Raw genomic sequence first — 22,358 nt, 5'->3', positions numbered from 1 at the left:
TATATCTATAAGTTTTCCTACGTTGGTTTCTTTCATCGTTACAGCAAGTGACAATTAATTTCTAATTCACATAACTTTGAAAACCAGAGGTGCAAACTTGGAATTCGTACATCGCATATTAAGGTACAGTTATCTTTTTACGCATAAAACACCGTTTTATACAATGAGAGGTAAATTATTAATACTATACTAAAAAAAACTTGATATATCTTACACAATATAATTCCCTACTTCTCCATGACTGTGTCTTCAAAATTAAATTAGTTGGTACCAGAATTAGGCTACAAAATATATTATTAAATGGCTGTGTTTTTCAAATGCTATATTTTGATGAGCTCAGAAAACGGCAGGTAATTTGTAATTACAGACAAACAAACAGTTTAAGTTATTTATATGTATAGATGTCTATTGTAGGCTGCGGTTTCCGCGGTCATTCAGTACTGGGTTGAATCTTAGATTTCTTTCTTAAGTTACAATTATGAGTAATAACTATGAATGGAATTATGAAGCGTATCAACTTAAAGTTTTCCTCGTGCACAAGTGGTAAATTACCCGTGTTAACTATTTTATTGCAGTATTTTACATATTTTAGAACGAGTTCCTCCTGAAATATGGGGCTCTTCAAAAAAGTTGCAAAACGAGCTCTCTTCTAAAGCCGGTAATGTATTGGCGACTCCTCTGGTGTTGCAAATGTCCATAGGCGATGGGGATGATTTTTTTATGAATATTGTAGTAGTCACCGTCTTATCTGTAGATTTACGTATAAAAGCATTGAATAAATATTTTCGGGGTAGAAATGACTGTTTTTGTGAAACATTTACGTTACTGTTCTGTAGGTAAGACACAACAGAATAAACATTAAGTATAGGTACTAAAACATAAAATAATATATTTTAATATTTGTGTATCCGTTTCCTTCTGAGCTGAAAAATGTCTTTCAGAGCTTTCAGGCATAATAGAATGGACAGACATAGGCATTGACTTTTGAGGGCCAAGTTGGAACGCCCGTGGGGTCATAGACTTTGGATATCTCTCAACCAGACAGTATGCCTAGTACGAATATGACCTAGGACCTAGGCTATGTCTAGGAATGCTCAGTTAACAAGACAGCTAGTCGGCAAACGAAATCGATCTCTGACACCGAATCTGACAGACCTACTTCGGCTTGTTAAGACTAGTTAAATAGACGTATCTTCACACGATCTGATTCCTAGACAGTGTTATTAGACTAACAACGATATTATGTCTAGCCAGGGTAACATTTGGATACCTATAGGACAGATGGTGGACCGAAGACCTTAGGAACTTTAGATAGGTATCAGAAAGACAAGTAGCTTCATAGTAGCAATAGATGGTAGCTTCATTAAATATTGAGGTATTTTTATAGTACCTTATTAGTACCTTATTATTTATCGCTCAATGCAAATATGAAAATACAAATTTCTCTCCAGTAATGACTATTATTCACCTCCAGACTTATTCTTCTTAATTTCTTAAGAAATGCTTTAAACTGGAACCGTGAGGTTTATTAATAATTAGTTGCAAAATGAAGTAAAGTTAGACGGACTAGGTAGGAAGATGCTAGATCCCATTGTGGTAGAGTCCCGGGAGCACCACTACTACACCTATATATGTAGATAACAGCAGTGTTAACTGCTGATATCTACCTATGTGCTGCTGCTGTGTTCTGGTTTGAAGTGTGCGGTAAAGTAGACCAACTTATTTGAGGCTTACCAAAATTAATTTTAATTTCCATCTGTATCTATCTTTAGACCGTAAATTGCGTTTAAAGGACAGACACTTTGAAGGTGGTAGAACAAATTGTGTGAACACATAAACTCATAATAGCAGTGTTAAACGTTGCTGTGTTTTGCTTTGAAAGGTGTGGAAAAAAGACATACATTCCTTCCTTCATTTGCGTTCCAGCTTAGTCCTCAGGGGTAGCGGCGCATCTGTGGCCGACCTCAGGTAGGACTATCTAATCCTATCTGGGGTTGATTACAGATGTCCATGGGCATCCGTAGCCACCTACCATCAGGTGAACTACAAGCTCGTCTGTCATTCCTATATTATAAAAAATATCCTACAGCTAATAAAAATGCCAAGGGTTCACTTCACTCACTAACATAAAACAGCAAGGGCTTACGGAACCCTAAAAATATAAATTTGTAGATCCAAATAATCGAAAATCATAACATCGACATGTCCCATCACTAGCGCTCGTGTCCACAGACGCACTTCATTAATAAAAGTTAAATAAGGTTGTGTTGTGGAAGTCATTTTGGTTTCCAATTAAGATAAAGTTACATCGCCAATAGGTTAAGTGTAAGATGGTGTATGGAACTTTACTGGTTACGATTTTAGCCATCAGCCCTTATGACATTAGCAATATATAATTATACTAATGGTATTTTTTTATTGCGTCTAAGTATTGTAATGTTATCACGCCATATAATTGATGTTAGCATTGAGCAGCAATTATCATATTGAGTAATTTTAATTAATGTATTTTAATTTATGTTTAGTTTATTTAACATTACTTTTATATCATTGCATGCCGATATTGGCCAAATGTGCAGAACATTGTCAAAATATACCAACTAGTGTACCATATTTGATGCAATAAATGAATGAAATGGTACGGGATAACTTGTTATTAATAAGTAATAGAAAAATAGAAAAAATCTAAATCGTAAAAAAATAAAAAAAACATAAAATTTTATTCGTTTTTAATTTCGAGCAAGTTCTCTGTGATTAGAACAAAACGTAGGCAGTTGAAACTGCCAATAGAAGTCCGTGTAGTCAAAATTGACGACCCTTTTCGAACTTTTACAATAAGTAATAGTACACAATAATAAACATTTATCTTAAATTATTTTTCGATATTCTTATTGACATTAAAATTGCACGGAAAGACTTCCAATTTTTTTTTTGGAAAATTGTTTATACCCAGCTGTGTTCATTCGTTCGAATTCATTTGCTCTTTTATACCAAAAAAATGTAACTTGCGTGGAAGTCCGCCAAAATTGGTACAGTTGTCAAAAATAGTTCCTTATTAGGTCGTAATGATAAGTCTGTATTTACTAGATATGCAAATGATTTTAATTTTATTCACTGACAATGTTTAAAAAGCTCCAAAAAATTAAGGGATTCATTTTGATTAATATAAACAATTTTTATGTACCTCTACTACAAAATCTACGGAAATAGGTCCCAAATATCGTCACCGCTTTAGCCCTTAACAACAAGGAAGCGTATTAATTAAAATAACACCCCACAAAGTTCACTAACCACGTTTGAGGGAGAAAATAAAACGAGGAACACATCGCAGCGAATGACCATAAGGTCCAAGAACAATCGCCACATGTGGCCACAGATTAACGAAAAGAAAAACAAAATTAATATTCCTGTTCTGTCTCTTTCGTACCCATGAGCTAGTGTATTGCTGTCTCGCTCGCTCGCAACGAAATCATTCTTGGAAGTGACCGAGCCGCGCACGCGCACAATGCGGGTGTTGTGAGCAAGAATTCGAAATTCGAAAAAAAGGAATTAACGCCGCTCTGAGCTAAATAGGTTTTCGTATACTCTCTATGAAGGAAGATTTTGTAAATAAAATGTATTAGAATGTGTGGAGTCGAGACAGTCGCAATCCTACTATCCCACTGTACGAGTACCTCTCAGAATGAGAAGGATTAGCCTATAGTCCACCGCGCTGGCCAAGTACGTATTGGTAGACTTCACATACCTTTGAGATTTTTTTATTAATCTTTCAATGCAGGTTTATTCACGATGTTTTCCTACACCATTTGAGCAAGTGACAATTAATTTAATTTAATACGCATATAATTTGGCATAGGATTTAAACTTCGAACCCCTCGTTCAAGAGGCCCAGTTTTGACATCTAGGCTATCACAGCTGCAAGGAATCGAGACCAGAGAGAATGCAACCAAAATGCAAATTGGGTTAATATTAATATGAATACTACAGGAATGCGGCCATTTTAATTAACCTTCATAATGTATATTGGCGCGTACTTCGGAGGTGAGACTGCGTCTATGCGTTTGATATCATTGTTTCAAGGAAAAAATCTTCATATGACAGACAGTGTTTCGGGTTGGATCCCCAGAGTTGGGTCTCTGTAATTCATGAGTTCAGATTTCGGTTTCTGAATCAGTGCGGGATCGTCCTATGCGTACAAATCACTCACTACGCAGATAATTTTAGTACCTATGTATTCGGAATATAAGTGCCAAACCAAGCTTTACCAGTTAAGCCAAGGCTAGAAACACCCATGTTACATGCATACTACTTAGGTACCAATAACTAAGCCAAATCAATATGGCTAACGCTCATTATTAATTCAATTAATCTATCCGATGTTTTGACTACCAAAAAATAAATACGATAGTTTCTAGGACGTAGAATATTGTCATTTGGTTGTTGGTAAGCAAAAATTACATAGATTACTTCAATTATTATTCAGTTATCTACACCTGTTTTTAAAAGACAATCCTGGACGAATGTTATGACTATCAAACATCGACATTTGACAATTTCTTCATAAAAGACTTTTCAAAATTTGATCTTTGGCAGGTGTAAATTGGACTGATTGATTATTAATAACGGGAGTTAGTTTACACAGATTGCCAGCATATAAGTTTAAAAAGCTGTCTTACCATGAGAGCTAAGTTTAACTTATTTAGCTTAGCTCTTGGTCAGCAACCAGTACAAGGGTGAACCACGTGTCATCGCTATTTTTTCGCAGAAAAGTTCAAAAATTCAACTTTTGAGTAATACGATAATATTTAATACTGTACACGGTAATACTTTTTTTAACAATGATAATAATTTAGATGTCTTGTAAATGCAATTATGGTTAAGTCACTAAGAGCGGATGTGTTGTTTAAACTCGCTCGATATTTTCGTGAGTAATCATTGCTAACGTTATTTTTAATACGATTGTTCCGCCCTAAAGCGACTTTAAGATTTTTGATTACTTACATTTTTGAACATTGATTCTCACGTAGGTAACTCCCGAAATGAAATAGATTTTGTTTTATTTTATACTTTTTAATGAAAAAATAGTCTGACTAAGTATTTTTGAAAGTACGCAGGTAATAAAAAGAAATAAAGGAAACATAACGTATTATTGAAAATAATAATAATGTTAATTAGATTATTACTTACACATAAAATACGGAATAATCTTGGATATTGTAAAAAAAAATAAGCGTTATGAATTTTATTTTAGAAGTTTTGTATTTTTTTACGATATTCTATAAAAAAATCCTTACATTATAAAAAATAGGTGTTACTTATTAAAACCAATATGGACAAAATTTTAATAACAGTCACAATTTGTACATGAGATTAAAATTGTTACATAAATAAAAGTCACAAAAACTATTTCGGTAACATGGTTTTGTAACAATTATGAATTCATACAATGTACCAGGCAGCCATAAGCGTGTAAGAGACGCGCGATAACCATCTGGGTCTTTTCAACGGCCTTTATCTTTGTATCAGCCATTCGTTCAATTTTTTTGGGCGTATCTTGATCTATTCATAAAAAAGGACTAGATTTAATGTGGATTAAATTTGAATTAGCTAGATGAATTTGAAGTATTTTTATGGTGATTTGTAGTTGACATGGCAACCCTGTGTCAATTATAATCACAGAGTAAAGTAATATTTCTTCCTCGCTGCTTTTATCTATATCTTTTGTTTGAAGTTATTCGCCCATAAAACAAACTCGTTATGAAGTTCTTTTGCAATAAAGCGTCATCTATTTATCGGACTAAATAAAGTAATACAAAGATTATAATTTACAAGCCGCTAAAGCTATAAAATGAATAAAATAATGAAGCTATCGCGCTCAATTATGAATGAAAATTTCAATGTTGCCTGCCCTACTCCGTGTCTAACACACTCAATACCTGCAAATATAAGTGAATTTTAAAAGTTGAAAAGCGGAGCCGCAAATAATAAATCTCTTTCTAAAATTTACACCTAGTATCATACCTTTGATAAATAAAGCTTAGCATACCTAACGAGTTTTGCTAAATAAACAGAACTTGATTCCCGAGTCGGCTACTTTGTTCTACAGAAAAGGAGTCATAATATTAATAGGTAACGTAGGTAGTGTTTGATTGCAAAATGGTGACATCATCGTATTTGGCGTGTCGGGACCACCAAGGGAGCAGACCAAAGACCAAAAGCTTGACAATCTTGACAAATTGATAAGTATGCATCTGCCTCACTTCAAAATGAAATCTAGTAGAATTGGTAGTTTGATTGGTATTATAAATACCAGAGTAGCATAAATTTCCTTGTTAATCATGTAGCAAAATAACTGCGGTTTAAAAGGCATGGCAACAGAAAAACGAATATGCCTAATCTTATTTTAACTTTGACATCTAAAGCAATTATTTATTAAAAAAATCATACTAAATAATATTATTTCTCTTCAACATCAACCCATTTTGTCACATTGCTGTGCTGTGGCTCTTCTCAGAATAAGAGGAATTTAGGCAAAAGTTCACCACGTGAGCCAACTTTCTTTAAGATCTTTCAGGTGTATAGGTTTCCTTATGACGTTTTCATGGATTCGAACCTCGGATCCCCTAAAACTAGTAAGCTAATTTTCATGGTCTCTTCTAATAGTGTGAGATTATCTTTTTAAAATAGCCATTTCAAGAAATTACGGATTCTTTGAATTGCGACGACATAACATTTTTATGTCTATAGAGCGAAACATAAACAGTAAACACACATTAGTGCAGCGCCTATCAAGTTCTAAACGCCTGGTACTTTCAACGAGTATTGCCTACGATTGCAGAAAGATAAAACAGGCTTGACTACATTCTTATGTTTTTCTATTCTAGGAAATGCGGCAAGGACGAGAATAAGCATAATATTTGTTTACTTTGCAAATATTTGCATTATCTTTTATACAATATGAGGGTGGTATACGCGTTTACTCTCTTTTACATAAAACATTGTAAACTGACAGTACTTATATTTTATTGAAATTTAGCAAATGAGCATGCAAATAAATAAACCTTAAAAACCTTAGGATTGGAATCCTACGACAAACGCAATGAAATGCGTCGTTTAAGTTTTCTTTACTATATTTAAAAACCGCTGGATAGAAAAACTATTTCTATTTCTATGGCGCTAATGTCACGGTATAAGGATCTATCTGTGCTAATGTTGAGAATCACGAAGGTTCTGCCAAGGCAGTTCGTAGTGAAGTCTTTATTACATAGGTATACTTACTTACTTGTTTATATAACTAATTAAATAGTGACATTTTATTATATCCAGTTGGCAAGCATAGTTAAACTACAAAGTTGCCCAAGTGGGTTTTTCATAAAGTCACATCAATCATTGCAAAGTACTAGGCAAGCATCAGTTGCTAGGGAGATGTCGCGTCACACTCTTATAAATGACAATAAAACAAGTAGGTATTTACTTACATGTGTATGAAAAGTAATGTACGGTGGTGTGCGTCACGTCTAGTAAACAAGACGTCATGACATTGTTATGTTATTTTTGCCTACTTTTAATTTATGGTGTAATAATTACAATGTTACTAAGTAATTGGGTACGCTGTTTAAGTTATAGGCTATTTTACAATCAATAATTTTTGGTGCAGTATACAGATGGATATAGAAGCAGTGATAGTATATGGGGTTAAGAAACTCGGCCTCTTGATCGAGAATTTCAAATCTCAGGCCCTCTGAATTGTCGAAGTTTAGTTTAGATTTAGAAATTAATTATCACTTGCTTAAACTATGAAGGAAGACATCACGACGAAACCTGCATACCTTAGAAATCTTTAAAAAAGTTTTCAAGGGTATGCGAAGTCTACCAATACCCACTTGGCCGGCGCGGTGGACCGTAATCCTTCTCATTCTGAGAGAAGCACCGTGTCCAGCAGTGGCACAGTAATGGGTTGATGATGATGATCATATCGATGGATAGTGACTTAATAAAAATATTTATTTTTGGCCTCAGGATTGGCAAGACATCTGATCGGCTTCAGTGTGTTGAGTTGAGGTACATAATATGTTCACGGCAGTTATCATTTATCATCTTCATCAGATAGACTGCACGATTATTTGTAATTTCATATTTATAAAAGTAAATAAACTTCTCTGATTAAACCTGAACAAGCAGTAATAGCCTAGTGGTTAGAAGCTTCTCATCTTAATCTGACTGAGGTTCTAATCCTACGCAACGCTGATTTGAAAAATAAGTGTGTATGATTTTGATAAAATACGTGAAAGAAAACACACACGAAAACTTATATCAACGCCTGAACGTTCTAAAAAAGTTGACATGGATGTGTAATGTCTATACTTAGACCCTCTCTAGCTTTGAGAGGAAACCCGTGCCCACCTCTAGACAAAAATGGGTTGACAACAACAATTAAACCTAATTAGATACAAATTTACAAATCACGTGAATATTCCAATTGCAATTTATTGTGAAAGGCCTGTTGCAGGGCGGGGCAGATGACGTATCATTGACGCAAATCAAATCACTCCATCACTGATTGACCAAGTTCTCGGTCTCAATTGATCAGAAAACGGCAAGGGCGGGGCTCGTGACGTATATCGACTAATGAACTCTGACGCAAATATTACTTATTATTTATCAATATCAAACGTATTGATCAATCTTCATTAATGAACGAAGGGGCTTGGCTGCTTCCTATATCTCAGATATTATGTTTGTAGCAGACTCCATCACTCCACTAAATTGCTTCTGTGCATACTTTTTATAATAATATAAGAATAGTAGACGAGCATGCAGTCCACGGTAGTAAGTGGCTACTGCGGCCCATTAACATCTGTAATCAACCCCAGATAAAATTAGATATTCCTACCTGAGGTCGGCCACAGATGCGCCGCTACCCCTGAGGACTAAGCTGGAACGCCTCGGAAAAGTCTTTCTCCCTTACCACAACCTTCAAACCGGAACACAGCAACGCCTAACACTGCTGTTATAAGGTAGAAATAGGTGTGGCGGTGGTGCCGCCAGAGTCGAACCACAAAGGGTAACTCTACATTTACCCAAGGATTTCTAAATTAGTCTTCCAAAATACCAAAGCAGATAAACTTGGCTTGGAATCACGAAATATTACGTAGGTAGGGTACACTAATTCCTTATTTTATATCTGCGTAAAATAAGGAATTAGTGTACCCTAAGAAAGATTTTCAAATTTAATCCCCTAAAGATGCTAGGTCGGAAATAGATATCTACTTGTCGTTTACAAATATTAATAGATAACATTATTTCATCCACGTAATGTACGTCACAAAATATCCGCAAGCGACTCTACTAAGAAACTATAATTACTACCTTCGAATCCCTCCTTATACAATAACAAGACTCTACAATGTTATACTGAATAGTTAAACCAAAAACGAGAGCAAACTTGAATTGAGCATTGTCTGTTTTATAACTGTCAAAAGGGAACAACAAAAACACAAGACCAAACAGAAGTGATGTTTGTTCAAAACGTCCATAGAGTTTAAATTTGTTTCCTAGAGTATAGTATAGTCTATGGATTGTTCGAAATTCAATTTAGTTCGGCAACGGAAGGGGCGTGGCGGCGGCTGGGCGGGGCGCGGGAAGGAGATAGGACATCGCGGATGTTTTTCGCAGCTGCCCGACGCGTCAATTTCGGCGGGAATGTAGAGCACAGATTAAAAAGATTACGATCAATAAATTCCGCGCATTCGAATATACAGATTAAAAATACGATTGGTAGTGTAGGTACAAGCTTAATAGGATTGAATAACAAATGATCCAGGTTTTATGTATCTGTTATGTCGAAATCTAGTCATAGATTTATAAAAGAAAAGCAGATTCCAAAAAAATGTTACAGTTATCGATCATATATTTAACTGTCATATTTTATTAAATATTATTTATTAAATTTCAATTTCATTTATTTGAAGGTCATATTTACAAAATTAGTAAACCAAATAAAATGTCCTCTTTACTACCCATTTTCCATGGGAAGGGAGTAGGTACTTATTGCAAGAACCTATCTTCGACACATATTCAAACAAAGAACCAACAGCTCTATAAAATAGTACTCCTCCATCAACCCATTACTGTCCCATCACTGGGCACAGGTCTCCTCTCAGAACGAGAAGGATTAGACCATAGTCCACCGCGCTGACCAAGTACGTATTGATAGACTTCACATACTTTTGAATTTTTTTTTATCTAGTACTTTTAGATAAAAAATATTTTTTAACTTTAAAGTTTAAACTACGCTAAGGGGGTACACTATGTCTCAACTTAAATTAATCATACATAATCATAGATAAAACAGATATCGATCTATATTTTATTAAGTAGACGCACAGATTATGAATAATGAATATAATTTTAAACGACTTATGGTAGAGCATCGTAAAATTAGCATTGGTAATATTCTATTAGGAATAGCAGTTATTTATAGATTAAATAGCGGTCGCCCACGATATCTCAGATAGTACCATAAGTTAAACTAAAGTTAAAGTCAACCTCCTACGTATTGTCATGAAATAAATTATAAGGGCTAAATATAAACGTTAGGACTCATATTCTTGACTCTAGAAAATGCATAGATTAGTAAAGATACTTCGCCGCCTTGAAATTGAATGAAGCCAAACGGCTTATTAGTAAATTCTTTTTTTGAATTATTGACAAATAAAAACATTTTCAGAGAAAATTTACGAATAAATAACTAATACTGCGTAATTTACATAATAAATAAATAATTATTTCATATATTTTGGGACATTTTAGCATGGAGACGTGGCAAAACTTTTTTACGCAACTATTTCAATTCTCAAAACTTCTCAAAACATTTTCTTGTTAGGAGTGAGTAATCTTTACTAATCTATGAGAAAATGTAATAATTTTTGAAACTATTATTTACTTAAATGATTGACGTTATTGACAGCTATAGCCAATATTAAAATTCTTTAATAGTGCTATTAATACCCAAAGTAGAGTAGGCGCAAATATCCAGATCCAGAAAAAAATATATAGGAATTTAGATATTTTCCTAACCGGAGAGTGAACCCGAAACCTACAACGTGAACTCTGAAACTCCAAACACCTAATATGTTAACGACCGTCAATCCATTTCTGTTATAGTCCGTGCCAAAATGTAAGTCCGCTTTGAAATTGTTTCGAGCAGGAATAGTCATACAATAAGCTATGGCGACGCGGTTTATTTCTATATTCAGAGCGGACTAGCAGTTTAACGCGGACTATAACTGCCAAAGAATGATATGTACAGTCAGCTTCATAAGTAGACAAGCAGAATAAATTCCAAATTTAGATTAGATTCCAAAAATACCTATACACCCAAACGTACATAAGTAGCTAAATATCCCTAGCATCATAATTAAATGAACATCATAAAGCGTCAAAAGTAGCTGAACACCGTAAGTGCATGATACCTAACGTCACTAATATGATATGTCATTGTGCAGTTACTTTTGACACTTTTTATAATATAGGAATAGCAGACGAGCATGCAGTCCACCTGATGGTAAGTGGCTACTGCCGCCCATGGACATCTGTAATCAACCCCAAATAGGATAAGATATTCCTACCTGATGTGGGCCACACATGCGCCACTACCCCTGAGGACTAAGCTGGAACGCCTCGGAAACGTATGTCTCCCTTACCATAACATTCAAAACGGAACACAGCACCTTCATACATTTCATCATACAGTTCATCTACTGTTGAAACTTTACGACAAACGTCGTAAAGTTGAACACAACTAGCAACTAGCAACTAGTTGTGTTCAGCGACTTATGAACGTTTGGGTATATAGGTATTTTTTAAACCTTAACATGTTCATCTACTTTTGGAGCTGGCTGTATACTAACACAGATATGTATAACATAGATACTCTATAAACATTACAAAATACCTTCTTTGCTAACCTTACATTCTATTTAATATAATTTAAAGAGAAACTAGTTAATAGGTATAAAAGTTAATCTTGATCAATCGATATAATTTAGAAGTTTCTGGTTAATTAACGATATGGGTTTAACGGCCGTCGTGGTACTATAGTTATAATTCATGATTTAATAAGGAAATCAATTTTGATTTAATCTATTTTCATAAAATTTTATGTATAAATTAAAACTATTAAGTAGAAAAGTAGGGTTAGGTGGTTCGATCGAGGAGATACCACCGCCACGCTTGTATCTGAAAGGTGGTAGAGCCAGATTAGGTTAGGTTAGTTAGGTTAGTTCGATTGGGAAGATACCTATACCTATTTCTGAGGGGTGGTAGAGACAGTATCGAGAGGTACCACCGCCACGACTACTTCTGAAAAGTGGTAGAGACAGTAATGTTCAATCGGGGTGGTTCTAACGCCACACTTATTTCTGAAAGATGGTAGAACAGTTACAGCAGCGTATCACCTTATACAATTTTCGTGTCACAATGTTAGTTACTGTACGCCTCCGAAACGGCTTTAGCGATATTCACCAAATTTTATATGCATATTCAGTAGGTCTGAGAATCGGCTACTATCTATTTTTCATATCCCAAAGTGATAAGGGTTGTTCACCCTTAACATTTTTTTTATTTATATGGCAACGCAACGTTTGCCGGGTCAGCTAGTAGTAGATAAAAATACAGCTATGGATATTCAAATAGGTATATATGAGGAAAACCATTGATGCACTAATTTATTATTTTGCATATAAGTAAACCGTCGATCCATTCAGTATTTATGTTTGCAGTGCAATAATATATGTCACAATGACCTAATGACCTTGCGACCTTGGTAGGGAGACAGTGAAAAATATTATTTGATTCATCGATATTATAGGTACTTGTACAAATAAATAAAATTAGAATGTTTGTTATAATTTTCCAAATAACAAGCTTTATGTAAATGCTTATTAAAGAATACCTATACGGAACTTTTTACAAAAGACATTTTGAAATTTTTATTTGTTTTTTCGCCTAATCTTCGAAACGGCTGGACCGATGTTGACGGGACTTTCACTAATATAGAGCTGATGTTATAAGGAGTAACTAAGGTTACTTTTATTTTCGAAAAGTAGTTAGGGATCCATGCAAATTAATGAAAATCTATAAAATATGCCTTATATTAATAGGAAATACCTAAGTGTCAGTAAAAAAAAACAGTCTTTAAATAAATTGGATTTTTTTTATTGTTAAAGGTACAATATTTCGCTTAGATCTATGTTATGCAACATTTTTATATACAGCGGGGCTCATTTAATATCTGAAATAAATTTGGTATTGTAGAGTTGTCTTGTCACGTTGCCACCTATTACTCAGGAGGAATTTCATTTTGATTGAGGAACCAACAACTTTGGTTAAAGATATAACAATTTGTAAATATTCTCAGAGCTACAACATAAAATAAATGTTACCTTTGCGATTTACTAGCGCCTGATACCACAAGCGCTTTGAAACGCTTATCTTGTTTTAAAATTGCCTACGGATAAAGAAATCTCATTTTCTAATTCAATTAACAAGCAATTCGGTGGAGCGTCTGTTAAAATCGACTAATTTATGCCTACGGCGGGGTCGGCCGAGATGTTATCTTACACCGTTTTGTCGACGCCACCGATCGTTGGCTGGTAAACTTGGAATTCTATATCTACACTTCTGCTTCTTATGTTCATGTAGCCCTGGTACTTTCGTTTGTTTTAAATATATCACATTACTTATTTTGTCAAATAAAATAATAATATGGTCTAGTTCAATAATCCTAATTTCGACTAGATTTGGAAAAAAATCTTAAGTATTGCATTTTCAAAATTTATGAAACTTTATCCATCAATCAGTCCTCATACGTCCAACACTGGATTCTTCTTATTAACTTATTATAATCCGCGCCAAACTGGTAATCCACTCTGAAGTTGTTGCGAGCAGGTGTAGTCATACTATTTGCTATGGCGACGCAATTCATTTCTATATTCAGAGCGGACTAGCAGTTTTACGCGGACTATACTATGCTTCACTCCTAAAATATTATTAAAAAAACAGGGTTGGCATTGTAGTGCTTATTTTTATTTCTTACCTAGCAAATTGACGAATGAATCAAGCAAATTCTCAATTCACAATGTTCTCGTAATAGTGTTTAATGTATGTAAAATTATTTAATTTATGCCTACCACGAGCGATGTTATCTTGGACCGTTTTGTCGTAGCCTCCGGTGGTTGTCCACTTGGAAGGCATTACGTATGTCATGTCAGTCATAGTGATATAGATAATTTCCTTAGGTTTATGTACTCCTGGTACTATTTAACTGTGTTACTTAATGTATTGGACACGTTATTTTCTTCTTTCTTATAACTCTAACTATCCTATGTATACGTTCGTTAGGGAGTTAATATTGTAGTAAGCGTTCTAACTTAGGTAGTAGGTACTAGTTACTAATTCAGGTGAAGCAACAAACTTGTAGCCGACATCAGCAGTAGGTACCTACACTAATTTTATCTGGGGTTATTAAGATTAATTACATAATAATAGATTAATTACTAATTAATAAGTCCATGGGCGGTAGTGGCAACTAAGAATCAGGAGGACTGCATGCTCGTTTGCTACTTCTATAATTTTAAATCCAAATGGTTTAATGAAACCATAATTTAAAAATCAACCCTTATTCAGTTTGAATACCCCAGAAAATTAAATAAAGACTTACTATACGAAGGTTCTTCTGAATTAGACAAATGTGTAGTTGTCTTATGTAGTCCCTTCAATTCTGTTAGAAAATAAATTAAAAAGTAGGTACTTTTACTAACTTTCAACTGACTGTACAGAACAGCTATTAATCGTCTGTTAAATCAACAAATACGACTCGATTCGTAACGATCTGAGCAATCGATTTTAATTCGATCGTAAACACTATCAAATTATCGATTCACACTGCCGAGGCGACGTGCCAACCGGCTGGTACATACAACCTTTATTTTATTTTAAATTCAAATTATACAAGTTTACGCTGGGGAAAATATGCAAAAGTTTTAACGGAATGTGGAGGTTTATCGATTTGAGTTCATTGTATCTGTCAATTCACGTAATAATCAAACGCTTTTCACTTTTATTTCGTCGTCAATTTCATTCGATTTGTGATACGGTTGGTAATGCGAAACGTCAAACTTCAATTGAATTCCAGTACCCTTAGTATGAGATTTTACGTTTTACAAAAATGACTGACTGTCTCTGTGTTTGTTTACGCATTTTCCCATACATTTCCAATCAGCGCCCCTGGCGGACTGTATCAGAATTGATTGGAAATGTATGAGAACAACGTAAATAAATACAAAAACAGTTATTTTTGTAAAAACGTAAATACTGATACTAAGGGTACAGTTAAAAGAAATTACCTAATTTATGTTATAGCGAATAATATTTTTGTTTCAATAGTGTCACTGATTGATTTCAAAATAGACACCTCAATAGGTCCCTACTAGATTTGGTAGAGGATGGAATATTTATAAATAACTGACGACTACTACTCGTATTTACTATGAAATGTTAGCTTCAGCTTAGAGTGTTAAGCTTTAAAATCATTAATAAGTTTAAATGTAATAAAATCCAGGACCCAAAATTACTTATTGTAATAATAAACCACAAATATTGCAACAATATTCAATACTTTTAAATATTTATATTATCACGCCTACTGCGTAATATCGATGCACAATTTAAAATGTGTCATAATTTGTAACTACCTTTTGATCCATAAAGATGTATTCATAGTGGCTAGTTGCAAGAAATCTGACATTTCTGACCCCCCAGTGTGAGGGTCTAGCAAGGTCGAAGTGCGCTCGGAGTGTCTATGATATTAGAAACATGAGGATAATAATATTTATTGGTTTAGAAATAAATGTTTAACGTGACTCTTGCGAGAGCTCTATTTGTAAAAAATATAAGGAATTTAATAAAATAAGCATATTTTATAATCATGTAACATATAATTTATAATTATCTTTTTATGTTTTTAATTTACTTAGACATTTCGTTGTTATTTAAATATTTAATTGTAATCCAATTATAGAAAAAATGATAAAATACATCGCGGTAAAACTATGAAATGTCAAATATTCGTAAATATCATAATCATTGATGTATGAATATTACATTTTTTATGATATTACCTACTTATATTATCTACTCTGTAAACTATATAGACAGCAATACAATAATTACCAAAAATTTTGCTACCGATTCCACTAACTTCTGAATTATGTACATATTTAAAAATAGTGCGGATTTTTTAAATATATTTTTGTTTGGTAGGTAATTCAGTACACACTTTGACAATGAAATCCATTTAGAAATATTTTAAATACTATGTTTACGATGCCATATTACTAACAACAAACAATTATCATTCGACGAAAATCTTCTATAATAAAACACAAATATTCAAACTGCCTTCTACCATAATCTATTCCATATCTTGCTTAAAAAGAGCAACAAAACCCAAATTTAGAAATAAAACAAGTCCCCGTGTGATATCATAGTCCCCCTAACAGGAGTACCGTACCACGCGGCGCCCGAACGCTACTGTTCAACCCCCCGCCGTTTCGGAAACGCTGCCTTAAACTCCAATATTTTACACCACAGCACTTTTATGGTACGGAATGTTAGGGTGTTTGCGCACGCTGCTATTAAATCGCGGTATAATTAGGACTCATCCCAATAATTGTAAGGGTTAAACAACTCTTCTTTTGGAAGTCGGTTAAAAAAAAGAAAAATATACGCGGCGAATAGATAACCTATCTTCTTTGGGAAGTCGGTTAAAAAGCGTCGGTACAAACGCTACGATGTCGCATTATGTCGTAAATAATTGGTAACCAAATCTCCTGTATTTATTCTGTAAGTGTTTTTATGGTTCATAAGGGAAAGAAATTGATGAATTCAGTATTTTAACTATTGATTCTTCACGATAGATACCTACAAGACGTAGATGTCATTGACACCACGACGGTTTTACACTAATACTTATACTTATATTAAACTGAATGTTTTATTTGAAGACGTAAATTCAAAGTTACATCGAACTTCATTTAATTTTACTATTAAGAAACTCATGACTTTTAACAAAACCATAAGTATTTATATTGAAAAAACATGCGGCTTAACACAATCTTTAATTAAATCTTAATATGGTACTAAACAGACAACATGATGACAAAAATGAGTTCATTTCGGTCGTTGTAACAAAAGTTATTTTAACTGCTGAAACACCGTGTGTAAAAAGCCTTAAAATTTAATATTAATATTCAAATATTGTAAACAACGGCCACTTTCGATTCTATAAGAAAGAAACGTACATACAAATTATACGCTATTTAATATAGTTTTTTTTGTTCTCAAATCGAGTAGCTGGTTAATTAGATCAGACATCTCGGCTTCTTAATAATAAAAAATAACCATTCCCACCTGATTCACAGTTCTCATACATTGGTAACATTAAATTATGCAGATAAACAGGTTACTAGATTATGTGGTTAAAAAGGTCGTCTAAATTTGGCACAAAAACCTACATTGGTCACACGAGTGTCAAACCCAAGATACTTTTAGTTTTTATAATCTGTGGTCAAGGGTCTTATCAGGCCCGTTGATTTCGTCTCCTTATGCAACGGAAGCTGGCTATTAATAAAAAAATCGATATAAAAACTCTCATTCTCGATCGCGTCAAACCCGATTTGACAACTTGATGAACACGTTCCATCGACATTTTCGAATTTGACGGAACCGTGTGGGTGGTCCGGGCGTGCTTGTGATTTTTTTCTTTTGTTCTTATTTTGCTTTTTTTGACGTTGGGCGATGACTAACGGCCTTTCGATAACTAGCCACCAACAGCGTGATGATTGCTGATAAAGTATTTTTGGCGTTAAGAAACTAATGCACCGAATATTTTTATTAAATTTGATGCATTTTTTAAGAATGAATATAGATAATTTTTTCGAAGAATAGTAACAAATGCGAGACATAAGTACTATAAACATTAAGATAAAGAAAACAGTTTAAAATAAAAAAAAACCTTTTCCATAGATCTAAAATGGACGTCAAAATCCGGTCGCGTGGCTACCCTAACTCGTGGCGTTTAAAAACGAAGCGTTAGACAAAATGGCGGAGAGACTATCGCAGAGGACTGTCAGTGATATTATCGTTTAGTGTACGGAATGAACGTTCGAACAGAATGGTGACACTGATGCCGTGTAGCTACCTCGGCGGCGCGTCCCCGCGCTGCAGTCTGGACCACGCCGAACCCAAGGTCAGAACTACTTCTGAAATAAGCCCCAACCACTTTATCCTTCACGACGCACCAGTAGATTAAACTGCACAGTATTCTCACGTAGAAGTAGGGCTGATTACTGGATTTGAGGTTATTATATCTGTACCCTTAAAATATTGGACCAAAATGTACGAAAAGTTACTTCACATCGCTTGGTTCAGTTTTTACGAGGGCTTAACTATATTTTATTAATAACAATCAATCCAGAAATTGGCCATGGTCACTAAATATAAGCACGCTTCAAATTTGGTATTCTAGATATTTAAAGTGTAAATAAAATAAAAATATCCCAATATCACTTAGATTAAAAATGCACCATTAATAATAATTTAAAGTAACTAAATTAAGTAGTTTAAATAGTGTTGCGAATTAATTAATGAAACTATAAACGAGTCAAAGAGAAATACAATTTAAATAAAGGTTTAAAAATAAGCATGCAATGGTTACGCAGCGTTTAATCTTATTAATTTTTTTAATCTATATTAATTAAATTTAGTGATAGAACACTTGGTTGGTTCAACTCCAGAGACGCTACCGACATGCCTGTTTATTTATTTATTTATTTATTTATATCTTTATTTGCTAGAATAAGGTTAACAAATGTTCTTAAAATTATACAGTTCTCTTATTCTGCCTCGTCAGCATGCAAATTATCAGTCAGTTATGTATTATGTACACTATATTTTTTAAATAAAATAATAATTACCACAAGCAATATACAAGTTTGTGCCTAATAACGCACACCAGGGCTTAACCTCCCGTCTTCTAATTCGGGTTGTGGTAAGTGAGATATACTTCTCAGAGGCGTTCCAAATTAGTCCTCAGGAGTAGCGACTCATCTATGGCCAACCTCAGGTAGGAGTTTAATCTTATCTCGAGTTGATCACAGATGACGATGCCCATGATGGCAGTAGCCACTTACGATTAAATGAACTGCATGCTCGTTTGATACTTCAATATTGTAAAAAAGCTTCGTTTATTTCGCTTATTAAAAAACCTGATTAGTTTTTCTATCAACGAAAAACGATATAGTTCGTATGTTCAATAGAATCATAATGTAGTTACGTACTTACGCGAATGCCCTTACGTGAATAGAAATTATTTTTTAAAATTATATTGTACTAGCTGACCCGGCAAACTTTGTACCGCCTCAAAATCTATTTATCAAATATATTTCATATAAAATATAGCCTATGTTACTCGTGGATAATGTAGCTTTCGAATGGTGAAAGAATTTTTAAAATCGGTCCAGTAGTTTTTGAGCCTATTCATTACAATCAAACAAACAAACAAAGTTTTCCTCTTTATAATATTAGTATAGATGTAACTAAGCGAGGCATAATCACCAGCAAGAAAACTAACCAATTCACCTTGCACGTGCTTGCATGGAATCTTGCATATGCGCTTCGCATGCTATGCTTAGCTATGCTAATTGCGCGAGTGTTTATTGTTAATATAAGTATTGTGACGACCACACAACCTGTAATTAATTCCGCTTATTCTTTATCTCGTTACCTACCTGTTAGTGTAACATCAATTTATTGTACAGGACATGTGTAGGGTTACCATACATTTTAGTTTTGGGGATTATTTGCTAACTTATCATATTGGTTTGGATTCGTTTTACTGTGTCTTTCCGTGTTTTTTGGAAGATAAGATTAATTTATTAAATCTGGAGAAAAGCAGGTAGAAGTAGGTTTTTTAAGGTTTGATGTAAGGAGGCAGTCCAATTCCATAAAAGTAGCAACTAGCTAGGCAATTGTAGATAGCTTTTAGGGCTTATACTTGTATTTTGTTATTTCTTTTTTGTGACAACCATGGCCTCTTAACTGTATTGGTTTGGTAAGTAGTGACTGAGCCTGTTTACTATTTTACAACATAAAAGTTTGAGGACTAAGCTGGAACAGTATCTCTCTTTCCATACTCTTCAGAAGTTCAAACCATAACATAGGACTATTACAAACCAGGTACCAATATGGTAGTAAATTGGAATTGATATAGACGTCCTTGAAAAATAACTGTGACCACTTAATCAGGTAAACAACGGTAGAAAACATAAAAACATGGTAACCCTACAGACAAACAAGTGTGGACAAAATGTTTATGCTTTCGACTTGAGTCTCACATTTCCCATTCATACGTTTATCTTTAGAGGCCATTAAAAACTCGTAACAACGTCGCCTACCTACGGGACAGTGTGTCGTTAGCTACACGATACCAGGCGATCATGGGCCAGTGGAGTCGGCTTTCAGGCTGGTGAGCTTAGTTTCGGAATGTATCTCGGTTGTCATGTTAGCTTAGTCTTAATTGTGGGTGCAATCAATATCTACTGTTCCACTGCTGAGTTTTCAAGATAGGAAGAGTGGGCACAGTCACCGACACCATTTTTAGGATAAGTGACGTCACATGCCTTAGAAAAATACGGAGAGATCAAATTGCATCTCGATGTATTTTCCAGAAGAACAAATGATTATACATTTCTAATAGGTAGTAATGGACCGCTAAAGACTTCCAGTTCCAGTATAGTATCAGAAGAACTCTCAAGCATTAGATGCCTAGGTTAGCCTACACCGGTCCTTAAAATAAAGTTCTCTTTGGGATGCGTGAACTTTACCAATCTCCCAGCATGAACTGTCACCTACTCTTTCTCTGAATGAAGCCCCATGCCTGACAGTAGAACAGTATATTTTAACGACGACTTTGAAAATCTAGAAAAATCTGTGAAAGTTGAGTAAAATAATTGTAATTAATAGTAGGGTTGATAAGCATCCTTCTGCAAATACATACACATTAAAATGTAAGACTCTTTTCAGTATAAAAAATACTATAAATAATTATCTCAGGAAAAATAAATTCGACTCATTGTTACATAAAATAAAAAGCATAAAAATTAACAAAACTTGTCGCATTTATCTATTACCTATAGCTACCCCTATGTACTCAAATAATAGTAATAGGTATTTCAAACAAAAACAAGCGAAACTTAGTTTTTTGCATAGATTATGCAAGTAGTTAAAACCACTTAAAAGCTAATAAAAAACATCAATCTGCCAATAAAATACATTATTTAATATTTTCGTACCGTACACCGTATATAATTTATGCATTTGTAAACCTGTACCGTCTACAGGTTTACATTTACAAATGCATACTCAAACTACCTCGTCTGTGTCGTACGGTACCCCATTCTTGAACGACATCGATGTAATCGATTAACCATTCCCAATGATCGGTGCGACAATAAAAACTTTAAAAACAAAAAGGCAAAGCATCGATACACAGAGCCACCCAGAGATAACACCAATAAAAACAAATTTGTTCAACTTGATCCGAACACGGTGCGATTTATCGGCCGAGATGTCTCTCTTGATAGTACCTTTAAATTTGTAAGCTGTTCTTCACCATTCCAATTCATCTTAACTCCTATCAAGCTATCAAATAAAATTGAACGTAGATACATATTACACAAACACTGTTTTTACTTACAAATTATTTCACGTATTACATGAACATCTTCGAAAGTAGCACATTGATAAGAGAAGTCTCGTTATTGGCGTACAAGTAAACATGCGATAGCACATACAAATTGCCAAAGTGCGAGAGGTATAGATATATGTAAACGAAGAGATTATTACAGCATAATAACCTCTTCGTATTCATTGCGCCCTGGTACAATATATGAAAGTTCGAGACAAAAAGACGTATCTCGCTCGAAGTGACAAATAAAATATTAGTGAACGTTTAGGATATGAAATTCCCGCGAAATATTCCCACGTTAACATTAATTTATCATTCCATTATTTTACAAAACTTATTTCTTCGTAAACAATAAAACTCAGCTCAGAACAAATTACGAAGGGCTAAAACAATAAAAAATGGTCCCGGGTATTGTCGTTTTAATAAATCACTATTAAAATTGACATTTCACGCGATGACTCGAAAAATATACGCGTCGAATTAATATCACGGGAAAATGTACCTACCTATCTTTGGAATTATCAAATAAATATGGCGGTCGATAAATTTG

The 22,358-nt window shown here is 34.1% G+C and overlaps 2 protein-coding genes across 4 annotated transcripts in view; one reads left to right on the top strand and one right to left on the bottom strand.

Annotated features, from left to right (window-relative positions):
• The window catches only part of eya (eya transcriptional coactivator and phosphatase 2), a 51,501-nt gene that overhangs the window by 7,558 nt on the left and 21,585 nt on the right, over positions 1 to 22,358 (top strand). For 2 of the 3 annotated variants that reach the window (XM_073092207.1, XM_073092206.1), the window contains exon 2: positions 18,088 to 18,310. The exons of the other annotated variant lie outside the window; for it this stretch is intronic. In XM_073092207.1, coding sequence (XP_072948308.1) covers positions 18,236 to 18,310 — 75 coding nt within the window. In that variant the 5' untranslated portion in view covers positions 18,088 to 18,235. The remainder of the gene's footprint in view (positions 1 to 18,087; positions 18,311 to 22,358) is intronic. 3 annotated transcript variants of the gene reach the window in all.
• LOC140756661 (stress-associated endoplasmic reticulum protein 2) overlaps positions 1 to 22,358 on the bottom strand; it is a 116,182-nt gene that overhangs the window by 90,478 nt on the left and 3,346 nt on the right. The gene's annotated exons all lie outside the window — the stretch shown is intronic.

This window comes from Epargyreus clarus, unplaced genomic scaffold, assembly GCF_041222505.1.
Source record: "Epargyreus clarus isolate Ecla_fem2 unplaced genomic scaffold, WU_Ecla_fem_2.2 ptg000035l, whole genome shotgun sequence".
In the NCBI taxonomy this organism is placed as follows: domain Eukaryota; kingdom Metazoa; phylum Arthropoda; class Insecta; order Lepidoptera; family Hesperiidae; genus Epargyreus; species Epargyreus clarus.
Note: the sequence above shows the minus strand (reverse complement) of the source record. Positions and strands in the feature narration are given on the sequence as shown.